The sequence below is a fragment of the Falco rusticolus genome, chromosome 1, assembly GCF_015220075.1.
Source record: "Falco rusticolus isolate bFalRus1 chromosome 1, bFalRus1.pri, whole genome shotgun sequence".
NCBI classification, from domain to species: Eukaryota; Metazoa; Chordata; class Aves; order Falconiformes; family Falconidae; genus Falco; species Falco rusticolus.
In genome coordinates, this window is record NC_051187.1 from 80206492 (window position 1) to 80223851 (window position 17360).

Sequence of the window (17360 nt, forward strand, 5' to 3'; positions counted from 1 at the left end):
TAGTGAACTAAGGAAATGGTTGTAGAACAAACTTCATTCCTTTCAGAGGTTCAGGAGAGGTGGTAAATTTGTCTGGACACAAAAGGAACAACAGAACAGAAAAGTTTAGTTTTGTAATGCTGTTCTGTCACTTCAGAACTCACCAATGATTAAGGACACTATAAACAAGCCAACAAACAAAATATGTAATAGGGCAATGATTCCAAATGTTTCTTCCTTGAAAAACCACCATCACAATTATGTTCTTAGGAAAGCTCTTGCTTCCTGAAAAATTCAGGAATTTCATTTGACAAAAGACAATCACCATCCAGTCTTCAGGCAAAGGAACGAAGGAATGCAGTTACTTTCCCAATGAATGATGTCCTGTCATTCAGGACAGAGAAACAGCTTTTTCTCACTATGTGACAGAGGACAAAAAACTCGTGAAGTCAAATCACTTCAAAACCAAAAATTACAACTACAGCTGATTAAAATCCCTGCAAAACCCTCAATATACACTATTGCTTTGAATGAACAGGGTGGCAACTTAACACTGTTAAGAAAAGGCCAGTGTTCATTCTAAATGATATAAAAATACAGTATCATCACAAACATAAATGCTGTAGTGTTTGGTTTTGGGGTGGTTTTTTTTTTAAGAATATAACTCACATATTACAGTTCATCTGTTTATCCCAGAAGGACACATCCTTAGAGGCCCCATGTTCATCCAAATAGCTCCCACCTTCTGGGATGTGGGGAGTATATTTAGGTAGTAAAGCACAAGTCACTGAAAGTATTAAGAATAAAAATAAGTTTTTGCACTTTGTCTTGTTATGTTTATTATTTCATGTAAGAATGTTGTGTCATTACAGTTCCAGCAAACCACTGCCTACAGAGGGAATACTTCAGGCAGAAGACTGAAGAGTAAACCAGACCCTCACAAGAGGATTAAGAGAAAACGCTGAATTATTACTACAAAATGGAGAAGAACAAGGAAATACTATGAAAAAAGCAGTGAGCTGGCAAAGTTTTAGGTTCCATCTTCAGTAAAACAAAAAGGGACATTTCAATAGAGCATCCAAGGACTGCTGCCCTCAAAAGGCCATTGCATCAGCCTCTGCACAATCACATCTGCAACACTCTTAAAACATGCATTATATTGTGCAGAGAGGTAAAGACTGAGGGGGAAGAAGACATGAAAAGTCCAGATCAAAACCAAAAAAATTTAACAAACTATATCAGGGGCTGGTGTGTTAGTTTTTCAGATTTCTAACTGTTTTATACCAAGCCAGACGTTTAACTAAAACCTTCCAAATTCAATTTTGTGAGCAATTACATTAAATTTATTTCTTCAAGTTACGTTTTCCTTTCTTCTACTACTAAGCACTTACTTCTTTTCCCTTGTATTACTAAAAGAGAGTCAAGTCTGGCAGTATTAAGAATTATATTTGCAGAAGACACTACATTTGAGTCATCCTGCCACAACTAGGATTTGTTTTTCTTGAATGTACTTAGATGCTAAAGCTTTAGAAAAAGAGGACAAAAGGGCTGAAGAAAATTACTGTTCTACTTGCAGATCCCCAAAAAACTTTTCTGTGCTGGCTGAGGCTCTTTGAAACCAAATACAAGTTTCATGACAACAGGTTTGTTTCCTCCATTTCTTTCCACAAATTTGTCTAAAGCAGTTCGTGGACAGCATGTTATTACCATGCAGGACCCTCCCCTCCAAGAGGGAAAGAAAGCAGAAGACCATAAAAATCTAAGTTAAACAGGAATTCATAATGTAGATTATGGATTTTAAAACAAGATGAAAGCTCAAATTTGTATTTCAAATCAACCACTGAACTCCTGGTTACATTTTGTTTTTTTTTCTGGCTTTGGTTCCCTCATAAGCAAGTCTCCAGGAGATGAGAAATTTTTTTAAGATGCTTTTACATTTTAAAAAAATCTGTCTCTCCACATCAGCAATCTCCCTTTAAACAGACACAATATGAGCAAGTATTTTAGAAATAACACGGTATTTTAGTAACTAGGCTAAAATGCTTTTTTCCAGAATTAAGAGTTGAAGAGAAACAGATTCAATCATTCAAAGACAGATCCAGTAAAATGCAAGTTATGGAACGCTTCCCAACCCTCAATCTTCCTTAAAAATGTAGAGAGCAGTTTCTTTCAGCTGCTTTACTGAATTTCTGCATTTACATTTAGATGACCTCTTAAATTTTAAGTTACATGCTTATTATTGAGAGGTTCCATGTTTCAGAAATTAGATAAGGTTGATCAGAATGAATGAAACCTTCTTTTATACTGGGTATTAGAAAAAGATTTCTGCCTACATCCAACTTCTCTAACCTTCATCCACCCTCAAAAATTTAAACTTTTGATGTGGTATCTGGGTATGTAAGACAGTGTAGATATGAGATGCTACAGAAGTCTGGAAAAGCATAACTGTAGAGCCATGAAGTTTGGCACAGGAAACAGTTATTTCTGAATAATTTCCATATGAATTTCACATAGGATAACAGAATGAAAGTTAATCATCTCGGAATACCTACAGATTTTCAGAATGCCATATCCATATGTATTTTGTTATCTGCATGTACAAAGGAATCTGTTATCGGGGCCTTACTCATAGCGGTTCCCCATACCCTTATAGAGTTCAGTAGGAAAGTTTTTCCAAAACACTTTAACAGATACCCTCCTCTTGACAGCCCACAAACATCCAAGGTAGCACAGGCAGATGTGTTCTGAATCCTAATATTCTTGGTAAAAGACAGAAAAAAAAGCCTAGCTAATACTGCAAAGAGGCACCCAGATTTACAGAACATTTGTTTTCTGATGAAGGTAGCTACTTACCTTGATACTTTTTTGCAACAAGAACACTTCTGAAAGAAGTTGTCTAGGCTTAAACAGAACAAATACTGACTTGGCATAAAGGGGCTCTGTTAGTTAACTAATAATGTGACAGTCAAAGTACTACTTTGCCTTTGAGATTAGAGCTTTAAAATGAATCTGCATACCTAAAAGCAGGCACAAGAGGTCTCTGTCCAGGTTGTGTTGTTACATATACCTAGTAGGTCCTCCTCTTCTACAGATTGAAGGCAAGTAAACATGATCAGTGTTTATCAACCTAAGGGCAAGTGGGGGGTTAAAAACCAAAAAAAAACCCTAAATAGACATTACCTTGATTTGGCAATGCTGAAGCATATTCCTGAAACATTTCTTTATTTTCAGCAATAAGGATGTATAGAAAACCTTGGAAACCCCAAGCAGAAATGCCCCAACCCCACATTAAATTAAAATAGGGCAGACATTGCAATAAAACATCACGAAGCACATTATCAAAGTGCTGTCAATTCCATGAGACCCAAGATCCCAAGTTTTTTTAGGTCATCACTAGCATCCTCAACCTACACTCAGGTTGACATTATCAAAACAAAACAACAACAAAGAAACAAACCCAAGCTTTTCTAGCCTTAGTTGCTCTTACGAAGTCACAAATTGACTTCCCTTCTTCATACAAGTGCAGTAGGGCTTGTTTGGTCTGTGCAAGATCCAGTTTTCCTTCTTGCACTGGGCCGTCAAAATAAAGCATTTTTATGAACTGTCTTGAGAAGGGAATTAATTCCTTATTATTAACAACCTACACTTTTAGCTATTGCCCATTTTATTATGCACAAGAGAACAAGTCCTGTAGGTACTTGGTATTCACAAACAGCAGAAATATAAATGTTAGCCCGGCTGGACCTTTTTATTTATAGTAAGAGGCTAACAAAATATGGTTATAGACAAAAAAAAAAATAAAATTAGTGTCTGTGAACAAAGTTCTCTTTTGGAGATCCTAAAGTTCACGTGCCCTACATGAAATCCATTCCAGAACAAGGAAACTTGTAAAGGAGGCTGGTATCACTGTTTCAAGACACATCAAAATATTTTGCTTTCGCTACTTTGCCTAAGGGTTACTACAAAGCATCTTTCTTGACAAAAGTAGGCTTTAAGGGCCAGAAATGACATCTGGTACAGATCACTAAAGTTTCCCAAAAATTTGCCTGTAAATCCATCCAAGTAACATAACCCTGAACTGTAGATCTAACTCTCAGCTAAACATGAAAGTTAGACATGCATTATTTTGGTTAAGCAGAACACGGAGCAGAGCAACAGAAAGGCTTCACCATATCTTGGACAGAAAAGCAGTGAAAACAAGCAAATTCCTTGCCACACCAACTGGTAATGGTCAGTACAATGTGAAGAGGAGGTGCTGAAAGAACAGTATCCATTTAAATTATTACACTACCAGCACAACAACTAAGAATAAGTCTGGTCAACTTAAAAAACAATTAAAGCAAGTCTCATTAACCTCTCAGCTGTGTTATGGCTCATGACTGTGTTATCTCAACAATCTGCTGTTGAGATGTAAAGCGAAGTTAGTTCTTCCAGAGGGTAGCCTGGCTTACCACTATTTGATCTGTCATGTCCACCACAGCGCCCAAAAAGACAAAATAAAAAAAGTCCTGGAATGCCCAAACCAAAGATGACTATGAAACAATGCAACAGTTGCTGACATTCTTTGAATCTGAGTTAGACTACATCTGTTCAGCTCTTTTCCACAGAAAGCTGGCTCAGTGTTCAGAAGCACTCAGAAATCAAACAAATGCTAAGTATTATTTATAGTGAAAACTAATGAAATTGAGAACAATATAGAAAATTATTAACATGCCACTGTATGCATCCAAAAGACATCTGTATCTGGAATGTCCTGTTCTGGTCTGGTCCCTCATTCTCAAAAGAAGAGACAGCAGAACACAAAAGGCATCACAGTTCACAAAAAGGATGATATCAAGAAGTAACATTCTGGAGCAGCTCCTGTATGTTGAACAACATACTAGGACTCTTCAAGCTGAAAATGAAAATTGAGCAGTTTGTGAGAAATCTGTATAAATTTGTCCATAATCCCTACTTCTGGTATTATGAGAGAATCAAGTGAAACAGGTAGGTGGCAAATTGAAAAGGAAAAAGCTGCTCTACTGCTTTATTACTTAATATCACGGATGCAGGAAGTTCACACTGCCTCTAAAAGAAACTGAGGCCTTCTAAGAATTTAGCCATCTACAGCTATTAGATAGAAAGTCACCAGCCCTAGAAACCTGAGTCACAAACTGCTAGAGGCTGAAAGTATTCCAAGAGAGCATCCCTCCATGATTTGCCAGGTCTATACTCTCCATTATGCATTCTCCGCTGAACCTCACCCCCAAGGTGAGGTGCTGAATTATACGGCTCCTTGATCCAGCTTGATAAACCTATCTTTATATAGCATTTTTGTCATCACTTCAATATATTATTTCATATTTGTTTTGGATTCCTCCACCAATGTGTTATGAAGAGAGGAAAAAAAAAGTATTTACATATTGAGGCGACAGTTTTACGCAGAAAGTATACTTAATTCAGCCACTTTTATGGACAAGAACAGAAAGTCTGGTGTGAAAGGCCTTGAACAAATACTTAAGCTTTCTGTAATTAATTTTGTATCCACTCCAAGAATACTCATGGCTTCTAGTCTCCCTCCAAACCAGTATACTCTTGACACTGTATGCTTTTTGGTGCTTCTTAACCTACAAGTAGTTCTTTAAGATAATTTTTCAATGAGGTGTTAAGAACAAAAAATTAAAGTTCCAAAGTAACAATTACTGCTGCACATTGTTAGCTGCTTAGCACAAACAAATTTTCACGGCATAGCTGAACATAATCCCTTACGAACAGCTAACGCAAAGCAGTAGCTCTGGAACCCTTCCAAAGAGGATAAGAAGCTATTTCTCTTGTTCCTAAAAGGATCACCCAGAAGAGATTTTTAGGGTTACTCCTACTCCTTTGGGATTCTGATGACATCAGCCAGCCAGCCTGTTATCAATTGCCTGAAGACAAGATCAGATACTTCAAGAACAGCCTATTAAAAAAGAAAAAGCAATTGAGTTCACTTTACCCTACAACTGCAGAACTTGACTCCCATGGTAGTTTAGCTGCTCGTTTTATGACAAGTTCAGGATTTGTACTTGACCAGGAATTTCTAAGAACTGATGGTGAAAAATACTCAAGCAAGTCCTCATTCTGAAAAAGACACATTTATTTGACTTTGTTTTTTCTTTTTACTTTTTTTTGAAAAATAAAACAAGTCACCTCAGGGATCTGGCTGTAACACCTATAACAGGATAATCGGAGATTTCATGAGCACAACTCTCCAGTCTTACAGAGGGAACTTGGTTTCTGCTCATCTCTACTGACTAGATGCAAGCTCCACAGCAACATCACCACCTTCAGCGGTCCCCATCTTCCTGTATTTAGCCAGCACAGAAGCATAAAAAGCAGCAGCTAATCTTCAGACTGCTTCTGGTTCTACCCTTGCTGGATTTCTAAAACTTTGCCATTCACTGGGAAAGGCACTATAACATTACGTAGATAGCGGATATAGTGGAGTTGGCTGGAACATTTTTTCTCTGAGAAAATGACATAGCAACATAAATACAAGACAACGACTAGTGGAATTTCTCCAGTTAACTTGCACCTGCACTCTAATGTAGCTGCTGCAAAGTCATTATAGACTGTACCAGGCAGAAAGAGTAACAAACTGCCCAGGTTTCTGGTGTAATACTAGAAGAGGGCTACAAGACAACTGGGTAGGAAGCTATGTGGAAGGTAGAGCTTTTGGATCATGTACATTTTACACAGCTGGAATACCTAAACTAGGAAGTGTAGCAGCGTGTGGACTTCCAGGTTTGTTCTGGACACAGTTTTGCTACTTTTCCAAGCTACTGCACTGTGCTAGAAGTCATGCCAGGAAGCCATGCCAAAAGGGCAAATTGCCACTTGTAGGCCCAAACCGGCTTATGCAGAACAAGCTCAAGTGTGCCAGTATCACATACTGAGCTGTTCTCAGGGTTAGGGAGCACAGACCTACTTTGGGACCACCGGCATGAGAGCTGCAGATATATGTACTCTATTCCCTGTATAGCAACTCTGGATTGCTCTAGGGCCTGGGCTTGGATTACTTCATATTAGTATATGAAATAAAATCTCTGCCATTCTCCTCCAAACAGGATTGTTTCACTTCTAACGAAAGCATTGAGCGAGAAAAATCTAGGTAAGTCCTCATTCCTAACTGGCTGCGTGTTGCAGGAACCGACAAGAACAATGACTCAAAGAGCAGCCAGCCACCACAAAACCTAGCACTGAGGCATACTGCCATTCTCATGAGCAGCACTAGAAAGTGGGCAACTATCAAAGCCCATGGGTTTGGCATCGGTTCAAACATCTAACATGTGACACCTACCGCCAGCAACACAGAACATTCGGAGGTGGTGTCAGACCACTATCAGTGTGGTGCCTTGGCACAGAAGTTGTGAAACCAGGACTTATCAGAAGAGGCCTGGATTTTAGAGTAAACTCCTCAGGTAGAGAGATCCTAGAGGTAGGGGGGGAAGAAGGATGAAAGGCAGGACAGAAGGGAGGAAAGAGCCACAGCTTGTCCCACTTCCTCTCCGCTACCTTGGGAAAACAAAAGCAGTACAAGCTCTTTCTCGGAGGCCTGGAAAAGGTGGTGGTTACCAACAAAAACCCAACTCATGTCAGAGCTGGGCAGATCACGTTTATTTCCAACTGAAAACTGACTTGCAGATGAAGTTTTTAACAACCTTCCTTTATGTTAACAAAAAAATGCCCAAACAACAAGAAAATCTGACAACAGAGCACTGGAACATTTGTTAAATGATATGCCTCTCACCTCAGCAAGATAGTAATCTGCTATGTCCATCAAACACAGATATAATTACCTTACACAAAAGGCAGTATTTGAACCATGGTGATTTTTGCCAAATCAAAAAAGAGCTTGGACAACAAGGAAATTGAGAGAGAAACCAGCCCAGAAATAAAACCAGACAAACAGGTTTTACATTAACTTGCAACCTACAATAAACAGGTACCTAAGTGCAAAATTAATCAGCTTTTACTCCTATTATATTTCTCTAACTTGCACTTTGCAGCCACAATCAGCTACATAAAACCACAGTGTGATGCGCTAACACTAAAGCTTTGGATGTTGGCAATGAAACAACAGCTAGAGCAGGGGCTTGAAACAAAACAACATTGATACTGAGATACTATAGTTATGAGTACAGAGAATACATGTGCGTCACTAGTCTACATGCGGACAAAGATTTGAAAAATCTCCTTCAGCATGTTCCCTAGTATTGTGTTTTTCTTATTTTAAATCTGCAGTTGCAAACCCTCCCTGCAAGAGAAAGGAAAGCCCCAGACTTTTTACAAGGAGTTTTATCATAAAACAATATGTGTGACCTTCAAATGCTTTTCCTTTTGCCCTTTGTGCTTTTTTAAAGTGCCCTAAGCAAGGGAAAAAAAAAAAAAAAAAAAAAGGAAAAAAAAGCCAGAAGCATGACCCTCTGTTTCAAGTGCTCTGAAAAGAACAGGGTTATAATACTGCAAAGTCTGAGCTCAACCAGGTGGCTGTCCTGGTAGTTTGGCAGCTCATGTGTTCGGCACAGGAACAAACAACCCCATCGATCTCCAGCCATCAAATCTCAAGCATTCTGGGAAACAGTGTTGACATGGTTTTCTCCCAACCATTTCTGGCCAGAAGACAATGTGCAAAAGCAAGATGAAGCTTTTTTTTTTAACCTTAAATGAACCGCTCACCAGGAAAAATTAAAGGCCACCCGTAACAACCAATGTGAAAGGCCTCAGAATAAACTGTGTAGATGGACATATTAATACTGCCTCTTTTCTTTCTAAATTTAATAAAATAAAATGCCACACAAATATGCTAGTTGTTGATACTAATAAATACAGCACCTTTTAGTTCAATTTATCCTCATTAACAATGAGCAGGACAAAGAATTACTCCAATTATTGACTGTGCCCATACTTTTTTACCTCTGAGTAGAGATTTGGAAAATTCTGAACCAATTAGTGTTACAACATTCTGTTTAACAAAATTAAGGGAAACAAACTCTAATAAAATTACTGAAAACATCAGTATTAATCATTCTAGAATGAAATATATTCAAATCATAAACAAATGGTAAATTATTTTTGATACAGAGTTCTGTGAACTCATTAAGTAGTTTTAATGAAAATAAGGGTAAATGAAATCAGTAAAGCATCAGCTATGTGTGTGATTCTCTGCATGTGTGACCTTGGGAGAAAGTAAGAATCAACATTAACTAGTAAACCTGCAGTTGACAGGAAACTGTAACATAGCGTTTGCATTTAAGATGTGTAAAAAGAGGACCTGTTCACTAGCCAACACATTCATAAATGCTTACCACTGCTACACAACACTATTCTGAATTACTCACTGAGAAATCTAATATACATAGAAGTATCCCTGCTACGTAGGTTTCTTCCTCAGAGATAAAATGACTGCAAACCACATTCCTTTAAAGGGAATCTAGCAACAAAAACTAAATAAAGGGGGGAAATGGCTCCCAGCAGCATTCTTATTTACAACTTGGTAAAGTGAAATGTCCATTTCTGCCCATGTTTAAAAGAAGCCAAAAACAGGTGAGCTTGACCGCAAAAGTTAATGGCATTTAATGCAAGTATCTAGATCTTTCCAATGAATACAACTCACTAGGTTATAGCAAGCAAAACCAGCTCTTTTCAGATGACAAATAAAGGTAGGGACTAACATTCCAACTGCCAAAATCTGACAGTAAAGAGCCTCACTTATCAGCCAACTGACAGCTGAGTAAATGTTTCTTTAATTAAGAACAGGAATATAGAAATAGTTTTTCTCTGAAACATCTGGTTATTAGGAAGCCAGAATAGCTCATGCCCAACAGTTAAAGGCTATCTTTAAATTCAGAGGCCTCCCCAAATCCCTTGCCCAGGTGCACGTCCTGGCTAGGTCTTTGCTGCATGTCTGGATGAAGTTTCTGTTTCATACATCCCATACTATCACACCCTGATTTCATAGAATCATAGAATGGTTTGGGTTGGAAGTGACCGACCTTAATGATCATCTAGTTCCCCACCCCCCACCACGGGCAGGGACACCTTCCACTAGACCAGGTTGCTCAAAGCCCCATCCAACCTGGCCTTTGCTCTGGAGATTTATTTTAATTATAAGGCAACAGAACTTACGGTGTACTCCTAGTTTCACCAATAAACACGGATCAGAACCACAGTGCATCTGTTCCTTTGTTGAGACAGAGAGTATCACAGAAAGCAAACTGTTTATGGGAAGCACCTACTGAAATACCCGAAATGAAGATTAGCATATAAACAAACAAAATCTCAGTATGATTAACAAACCTAACAAAAGAAAGAATGTAAAAAAAAGTACTACCTTCTTTTCAGTAGGGCTTGAAGTCTTTGATACTAGTGCTGCTTCAACAAGACCCTGCTCAAGTAAGGAGTCATATTTTATGCTTCTTTTCCTGTTTCTCCTCTCCTTGTTTGCTGGCTTTTGTTCATTTTCCTCTGACTGAGACACATCTGCACCATTGTCTCCACAAATGGAAGATTCAAAAAGAGGCTTTCCATTCATGTATGTTTTAGTGATTTTCAGCTTAATTTCTGGAGAGCCATTCTTGATAGGAGTAGTGTTGGGTGGTGTTGCAACTCCCTTGATTTCCTGGGGTTCAAAGCGCAGCTTGGCATCTTGGGCCCCAGACTCGCCATTAAACACACGAGAGGTTAGATCTTTCAATTTATCAGCTGGAATAAACGGAAGAGCCTCATGGCCATTATATTTTTGCATGACACCTTCTTGTAGGGTGGCAGAAAGTTGTGCTTTGCCCAAGTAGACAGAACACTCACGATTCACTTCACAATTCTGAGTTTTCCCATTGGTATTTCCAAGGATCTCTGGTACCTGCTTCATTTTGATGTAGTTAATTTTTCGAGTTAACAGTTGAGAACTTCTTTTGATGCTAAAGTCCATTCAGCCCAGATGTTTCCAGTCTTACTCTGCTACATTAAGAGGAAAAGACAGAGAATATTTTTAATAATACAGAAATGTCAAAAGCTACCAAGTATTCAGATAGGTATGTCCCCACCAATACAACTCAATGTACTTCAAGTTTTACTAAAAAAGTGCTGTTTACAATCTTCATAACCAAAATACTTCAATATATATATTAATATGCATTACGAAAAAGTAAAAACAGATTGATGAATCATCAATTTTATTAAAGCAAAAGCAGAGCAAAACCACAGCTTTAATTTTAACTATCTGTTAACAATCTACAGCATGAGTCTTACCAGTCTTACCCACACTAATTAATCAAAGGCATTGGACTGTTCAAAACAAGTAAGAGTTAGACCTAAGATAATATCATTAATAACAACATAAAACAGATGAGTCTATTTCTAAGAGGTTGTGCCAGCATAAAAACCCCACAGGCTGTGTTCCTGTAGCACCTACACCATGGACAGCAGCATCACAAGCTTCTCTTCCATACTCTACAAAACAGGCACCTCCATCTTCCATCAAAGCACACCTCCTCAGGAAACAAGACATCTCAGTCTTCAGACATACCCCAAAGTTTTCCGGCTATGAGAATGAATAAAAGGCGAGCGTTCTGCATCATCAACACCAACCCACTGCGAAAAAGCTGATCCTTCAGGCCAGTGAACCCACTGTGCAAAATTTAAATGGTCAAAGTAATTGCTGGAGTTTCAGCTTTTTCGTAACAACATCAGCAGCAAACACTCACTTTTTATACAGAAATGTGAAAACATCCAGCAAGCTAGAACTGCACTATTATCTGCCCTAGATAGGTTTTCCAAGGGTTCTAAAAGCCGACCCAGCCCATTTAAACATTATATTATTGCAGCAAACGAATGGCAGAATGACTCCTTTGCGCTCCTAGACCAAGCAAGATGATTGTTTTCATTTCTAAAATTCATATGCATAAACTCTTCCTATTACCAGGTCCAGTGTATACATGATATAGAGAAATACACCATCATAAATATTATGAAAGCTCAGCACAATAATCATCATATGCATGCTCAGGTAACCAATTTCATATATGATTAAGTCCAAGAACTGTCACATCGAATCAAAAATTCATCAAATCTGGTCTCATACACTTCCAAAAAAGTGCAGTAAAAACCATGATGAATAACTATTGAATTGTCAGTTGCTATGGAAGAAAACTCTTCTGAATCTCACCACCTTGATTATTAAGCTACACCGTTAAAATGTTTACAACTGGTATATTTCTGAAACTTGCGTATTTGCTACTTCTACATCAGGAGTAGCAATGCACAAACTCTTATAAGTGAGCATTGCCTTAGTCTGGCAAAGCTTCTTAATGGTGTCAAGCCTGAACTCAAAGCAACTGGCCAACATGAAACCTGTTCATCCACAAAGATGCAGAAAAAGTAAGACATCTAAAAATCATAGCTCCATCACTCCTTAGCAAATGCTTGAATCTCCCTAACATGCTGCTCTAAGGTACCCTACACGATGCAAGGGTACCTCTCCATACAAGCCATGTACTCATTTAAGACATGAAAATCATTCTCCAGGGACAAGCAACAGTCTGATAAGCTGGTATTAAACAAAGTAAGGAGAGCAAGTATACCTGAACTTCAAGTGAAACTGTGGCAGGAAAGGTTCTAATCTTTCTTTAGCAAGATGAAGTCTGAATTACCAATAAAATCTCTGATAAAATGAATGGAAACCAGCCAACTGTATTAACTCTTTTGAAGAGGAGTCAGAGGTAAAAGCAAACTCAAAATTCCACCAGAACAGAACAAAGAATTCACTGAACTGAAAGAGAACTCATGTACTTTCACAAGACCTTCTCTGAAAACACAGACATGAGACAGAATTTCAACCTAGTTAATCATACAGCCATGTTTCAAACTGTGATTCAGCAGATTTAACTGAAATCATATTTAAGAAACGACTGATGACAAATTCTGTAAATCTCTAGGCAAAAGGCAAACCCATTACGGAACATGTGATGCTTATGGTTACGGAGATGACAGCAAAATTCCTTAATAATAACAATAATAATAAAAAAAAAGCGCCCAAAACACTGAGTTGTAAAATCTGTGCTTCCCCACCACAAGATTCTTAACAGAGTAAATCAGAGCGTAAAAAAGATTTGAGGTGGGCATCTAAATTCCCCCTACCCAAAAGCCAGCCAGCCTACAGGCGAGCAGCTTTTCCACGGCTGCCGACGCCCTCCAGTGGCTGCCAGACCCCGCCAGAGCAGGCAGCACCTCAGCCCCCACCGCGCTGCCTGACGGACTGCTGCCTATCACAGCGGCGCACAGCAGGACCAGCACCAAAAATGCCTCGTGGGACTTGTCCCGTGCATCAACTACACGGTTAAGCTGAAAAACGTTTTTTAATATGGCTCCATTAGCTTCTCATCAGGGTCTGGTGTCTGGATCGAGACATCTGCATTTTGTAACTGTCTTAATCCGTAATTCTACTAGTACTTTTTTGTCCTGCTTACTAATAACTCTTACTCTCATCACTTACTTCCTTAAGCTAGAAAGCCACCAAGCTTGAGGCAGACCAGGACAACTCAAAAAAAGCAACAAATAATCAAATTAGACTATGTTACTGGTGTAACTCAAACTCAACACACTGCATGCATAAAAACAAGCGATAGCTAAAGAGCTAAAAAACATAAAAATCACCACAGTCACAGTATAACTTAGGCTGGAAGGGATTTCCTCCGAATCACCTGTGCTAACCACCTTGCTTAAATCAGGGCCAATGCAGATCAAGCTGTTCAGGGCCTTGTCTGGACGATGACCAGTAAATAACTAAGTGAAAAGACAGTTCAAAGAACTCAAGTGACTTTCTAGCTAATAAACCTAAGAGTAGTAATTCTGTACCGCAAAAATATGAAGACCAGGAAGACCGTGCAGTGAAAGATCCTGAACTTCTAAGAGTTTCCTTGATTTGCTTAATAAATCCAAAGATACACAGCATACAGATTCTAGAACTTGAGGGAGTGAAGGTTCAGTTAATGATTCTCACTAACACGTCACTAAAAACAGCTGAAACCACTGAAAAAGGCCCCTGGAATCACTGGAGCCTAGAGAGACAACAAATCCAGGAGTATAAGAGGAAGTCAATGTACCCTGACTGACAGTAACCGGGAAAAAGAAGACAAAGGCAGTAATTTCAGACTGTACAATTTATGAGAATCACTAGATACAGATTAGAGAATATGGAAAGCAGACCATGTTTGAACAAAGATTTAAGGGAGCCACATGAGAAGAGGCTTAAACTTAGAGGCAGAATAATGGGCAAAGATAATCGATGCGAGTACCTGCAAGCAAATATAGTCCCACTGGGGAGGTGAGACATGGTGAGAGCAACTTGCAGGTCAGTCACCATCTGTAGGACAACTGATGGAAGGAAATTGTTGATATGCATCTCAGTCCTCCTTGTAAAAAAATAAGCTACATTGTGGGGTCTGATTAAATGGAAAAAGCTAGCAAAGCTACACATGGGAATAATAAAGGGTTAAGAAAGAAGGGCAAAATCAAATCTAGTTAAATTTTGTACAACCTTTGCTATCTAAAATTAATGGCAGCACAATACAAGCAAGAAAAAGGACTAGGCTCTCTGTGAGAAGACGACAATAGAGTAGAAAAGAAGAGGCAGCAAGGAAAGAAAATGATTAGCAACGATACCCAAGCAGTACTGTGAGTTTAAGAGTTAATGCAAGGAGATCTGTAAGACACAACATGAAGGAATGAATTCATAGATCACAGACAAGATCTGGCTCATCAGTTATAAGAGTAAGGTCCTGAAGCAGCTGAGCATATGATTAATTTGGTAGTTAAATTAAGCGCACTCATGCCAGACCACCATATCACATAGAAACAAAAGCAATCCCTTATCTTTTCCAGATGACTCTGCATCTATAGAAAAGGAAACCGAGGGAGGCAAGGGAAAGGAAGGGGACAAAAGCACCACAGGCTAGTAGCGGCTAATGACCTTAAGCTAGTATCATCCCATATTGACTGTCTGGTGAACACAACAAGTACCATTTTTGCTAACAAGGAGGAAAAATCATGATAGCCAAGGAGTATGCTGAATAAACATAATCTTTTGGCTTGTGAACAAATAGCTTTCAGTAAGCAAAAGATATAACTTAACAGAAGTAGGTCTCTAGATAGTTTAATTGGACAATGCCAATCGAACGCCCCTTGTGATAGCTTTGTACTTACTTTCATACTAAAAAACAAAAGTTCTATATAAGGCAAATTATTCTGCAGACATTTTAAGTAATGTTATTAATTACTTGAAGGTCCATCATCTGACAGGAGTCATGAGCCAAACACAGTCTGTGTGTCAGATTCCTCCTTCATGGTCCAGGCCACTATCATTTATGTGATATTTATTATTCATTTCTTCCACATCTGCTGCAATTTCAGAGATGCTTTTCTTGTGTGTCAGAAATAATGGAGTAGTCCATTCCTTCCAATTCTGCCAAAGGGAGCGAAGAGTAATCAACAACAAGCATCACTATTAAATACCACTTTTGTTTTGTTTAAGAGTTTTCTTAAAGCCATTTCTCAGGTGATTTACTCTGAGGTGAGGGGGGTGGAAGACAACATACCTAAATAAAAATTCACAGTAAGAAAACTTTATCCACAAAAGCTATTTTTATTACCTACAGATCAGGCTTTCAGCTGGCACTAAAAAAGCAAATAGATGGCTGCTACTTTTTGTCCATAAAGATAGCTTTCTTATAAACCTTCTCCATTCTCTCATCAATTTTAAGACCAAAGGTTATTCCTATTTTCAGATCAGAATGAGACAAAATACTTGAAGAGATTAATAAAGTTACAATACCTTCTTGCTAATACATTTGAAAAATTGAGTATGCTTACACACTTTATCTTGCATAAACCCCCTAAAATATCAAACAGCAGTAGAAGCATATTTACATTAATGCAGTACGTTGCAACTGTTCTTCACTGTATTAAAATAATGAAAAATGCTGCAGGATCTAAACAGAATTTAATTTTAGAAGAAAATGTGTAACCGAAAATTGCATGTAGATTTGCCGAAAATTGTTATAAACCAGCTCTATCCAGGAAATTCAAAAACATTATCTCTCATGGAGAAAACCATTACTGTAGGAGCTGGCAGGGAACTGAAAATAATTATACCAAAATGTTCTACAAATTTACCACTAGTCTTAGGAAAGAAAGAAAAAAGGAAACTTTAGTCCAAATGAGACAATTTTTAATTTAAAAGCACCTGAAGTAAAGACTTCATTAGTCTTGCAGTAGATGTACAATGATTTCAGTTAACCAGACAGCTAGCAAGGCTAACCTATGAAGTATTTTTAAATGAGTATATGAACATTTCCTTACACTTAGAGTACCCAATAATGTTTATATAGAGACATAATATACATTTCAACAAAAAAATGAAGCAATTTGAAACTTATGTGAAAAAGGTTAGTGTACTTAAGAGTTGCACTTACACTTACCTGCCACTCAATTTATTTAAAAAAAAAAAAATAATCAGTATTGATCTTTTCTAAGGTGTTTTGGGTTTGCTTCCTCCCCCAATGGATAAAATTTTAGAACTTAATTGGTAGTCTATTTTCATCAATTGAAACAAGTGAAGGCAATAGGCAATACCACCTTGTACAGTTAAGAACTGTAGAATGGCAAGTGAAGAATTCAATCACTTTAAGTGTTACTTGCTACTGCAGAAAGCAAGCTTACAGAACTGAAGCACTTGACTTTTTGTTTCTCCTCAGGAAAAGCTTTTGCAACCAGCCCTTGCTGCTGAGGATAAGGCTAGAAGATGCTGTAACAGGACTCCTCCCCAGTAATTGGTTTTCTTCAAAATCAGAAGAAATACTCTTTTTCCACTGCTGCAGAAATTTTTGTCAGTTCCACTCCTGCTGCTGGAGGTGGGTAGTGAAGGAAGGAGAGAGATTTGAGTAAATTCATATTCTTTTAAAACATTTAATTTCTGTCTGAAGAGAGAATACAGATACTACTGTATCAAATAGAAGCTTCTCCTCTGCAGATAAGCAGGTAGGAACTACTAGATTTACCACAAGTATTTAATAAACACTAAAAGGTAGCCCTCAACAGTTGCTTAACAGGTAAAAGTAAAAAACCCAAAAGTTATGCTTTCAAATGCAAACTTGAAACTTTTCTGTCTCTTGGAGAGTTCCAAATGGTTCAGCTGAAGGGAATGGGGAATGGCCCCTCTCCAGCAAAACAGGACTCGACAATTCAATATAGCTAGAATTCTCACCCAGTCTAGGTCTTTACCCACCAAAGAGATGATGTCTTTGCCTCTCAGGTGGGCCAGAGCTGTGCATCTGGCTTCTACTTAGCCTGGAAATGAAGAACCAAAT

The 17360-nt window shown here is 38.3% G+C and overlaps 1 protein-coding gene across 9 annotated transcripts in view; it reads right to left on the reverse strand.

The window, feature by feature from the left end:
• NSD2 (nuclear receptor binding SET domain protein 2) overlaps window positions 1-17360 on the reverse strand; it is a 102812-nt gene that overhangs the window by 51788 nt on the left and 33664 nt on the right. For 4 of the 9 annotated variants that reach the window (XM_037386652.1, XM_037386594.1, XM_037386626.1 and 1 more), the window contains exon 2: window positions 10331-10956. In XM_037386652.1, coding sequence (XP_037242549.1) covers window positions 10331-10927 — 597 coding nt within the window. In that variant the 5' untranslated portion in view covers window positions 10928-10956. Of the gene's footprint in view, window positions 1-10330; window positions 10957-15272; window positions 15458-16713; window positions 16830-17360 lie in introns of those variants that run through there. The other 5 variants (XM_037386604.1, XM_037386613.1, XM_037386618.1 and 2 more) reach the window with 4 other exon arrangements.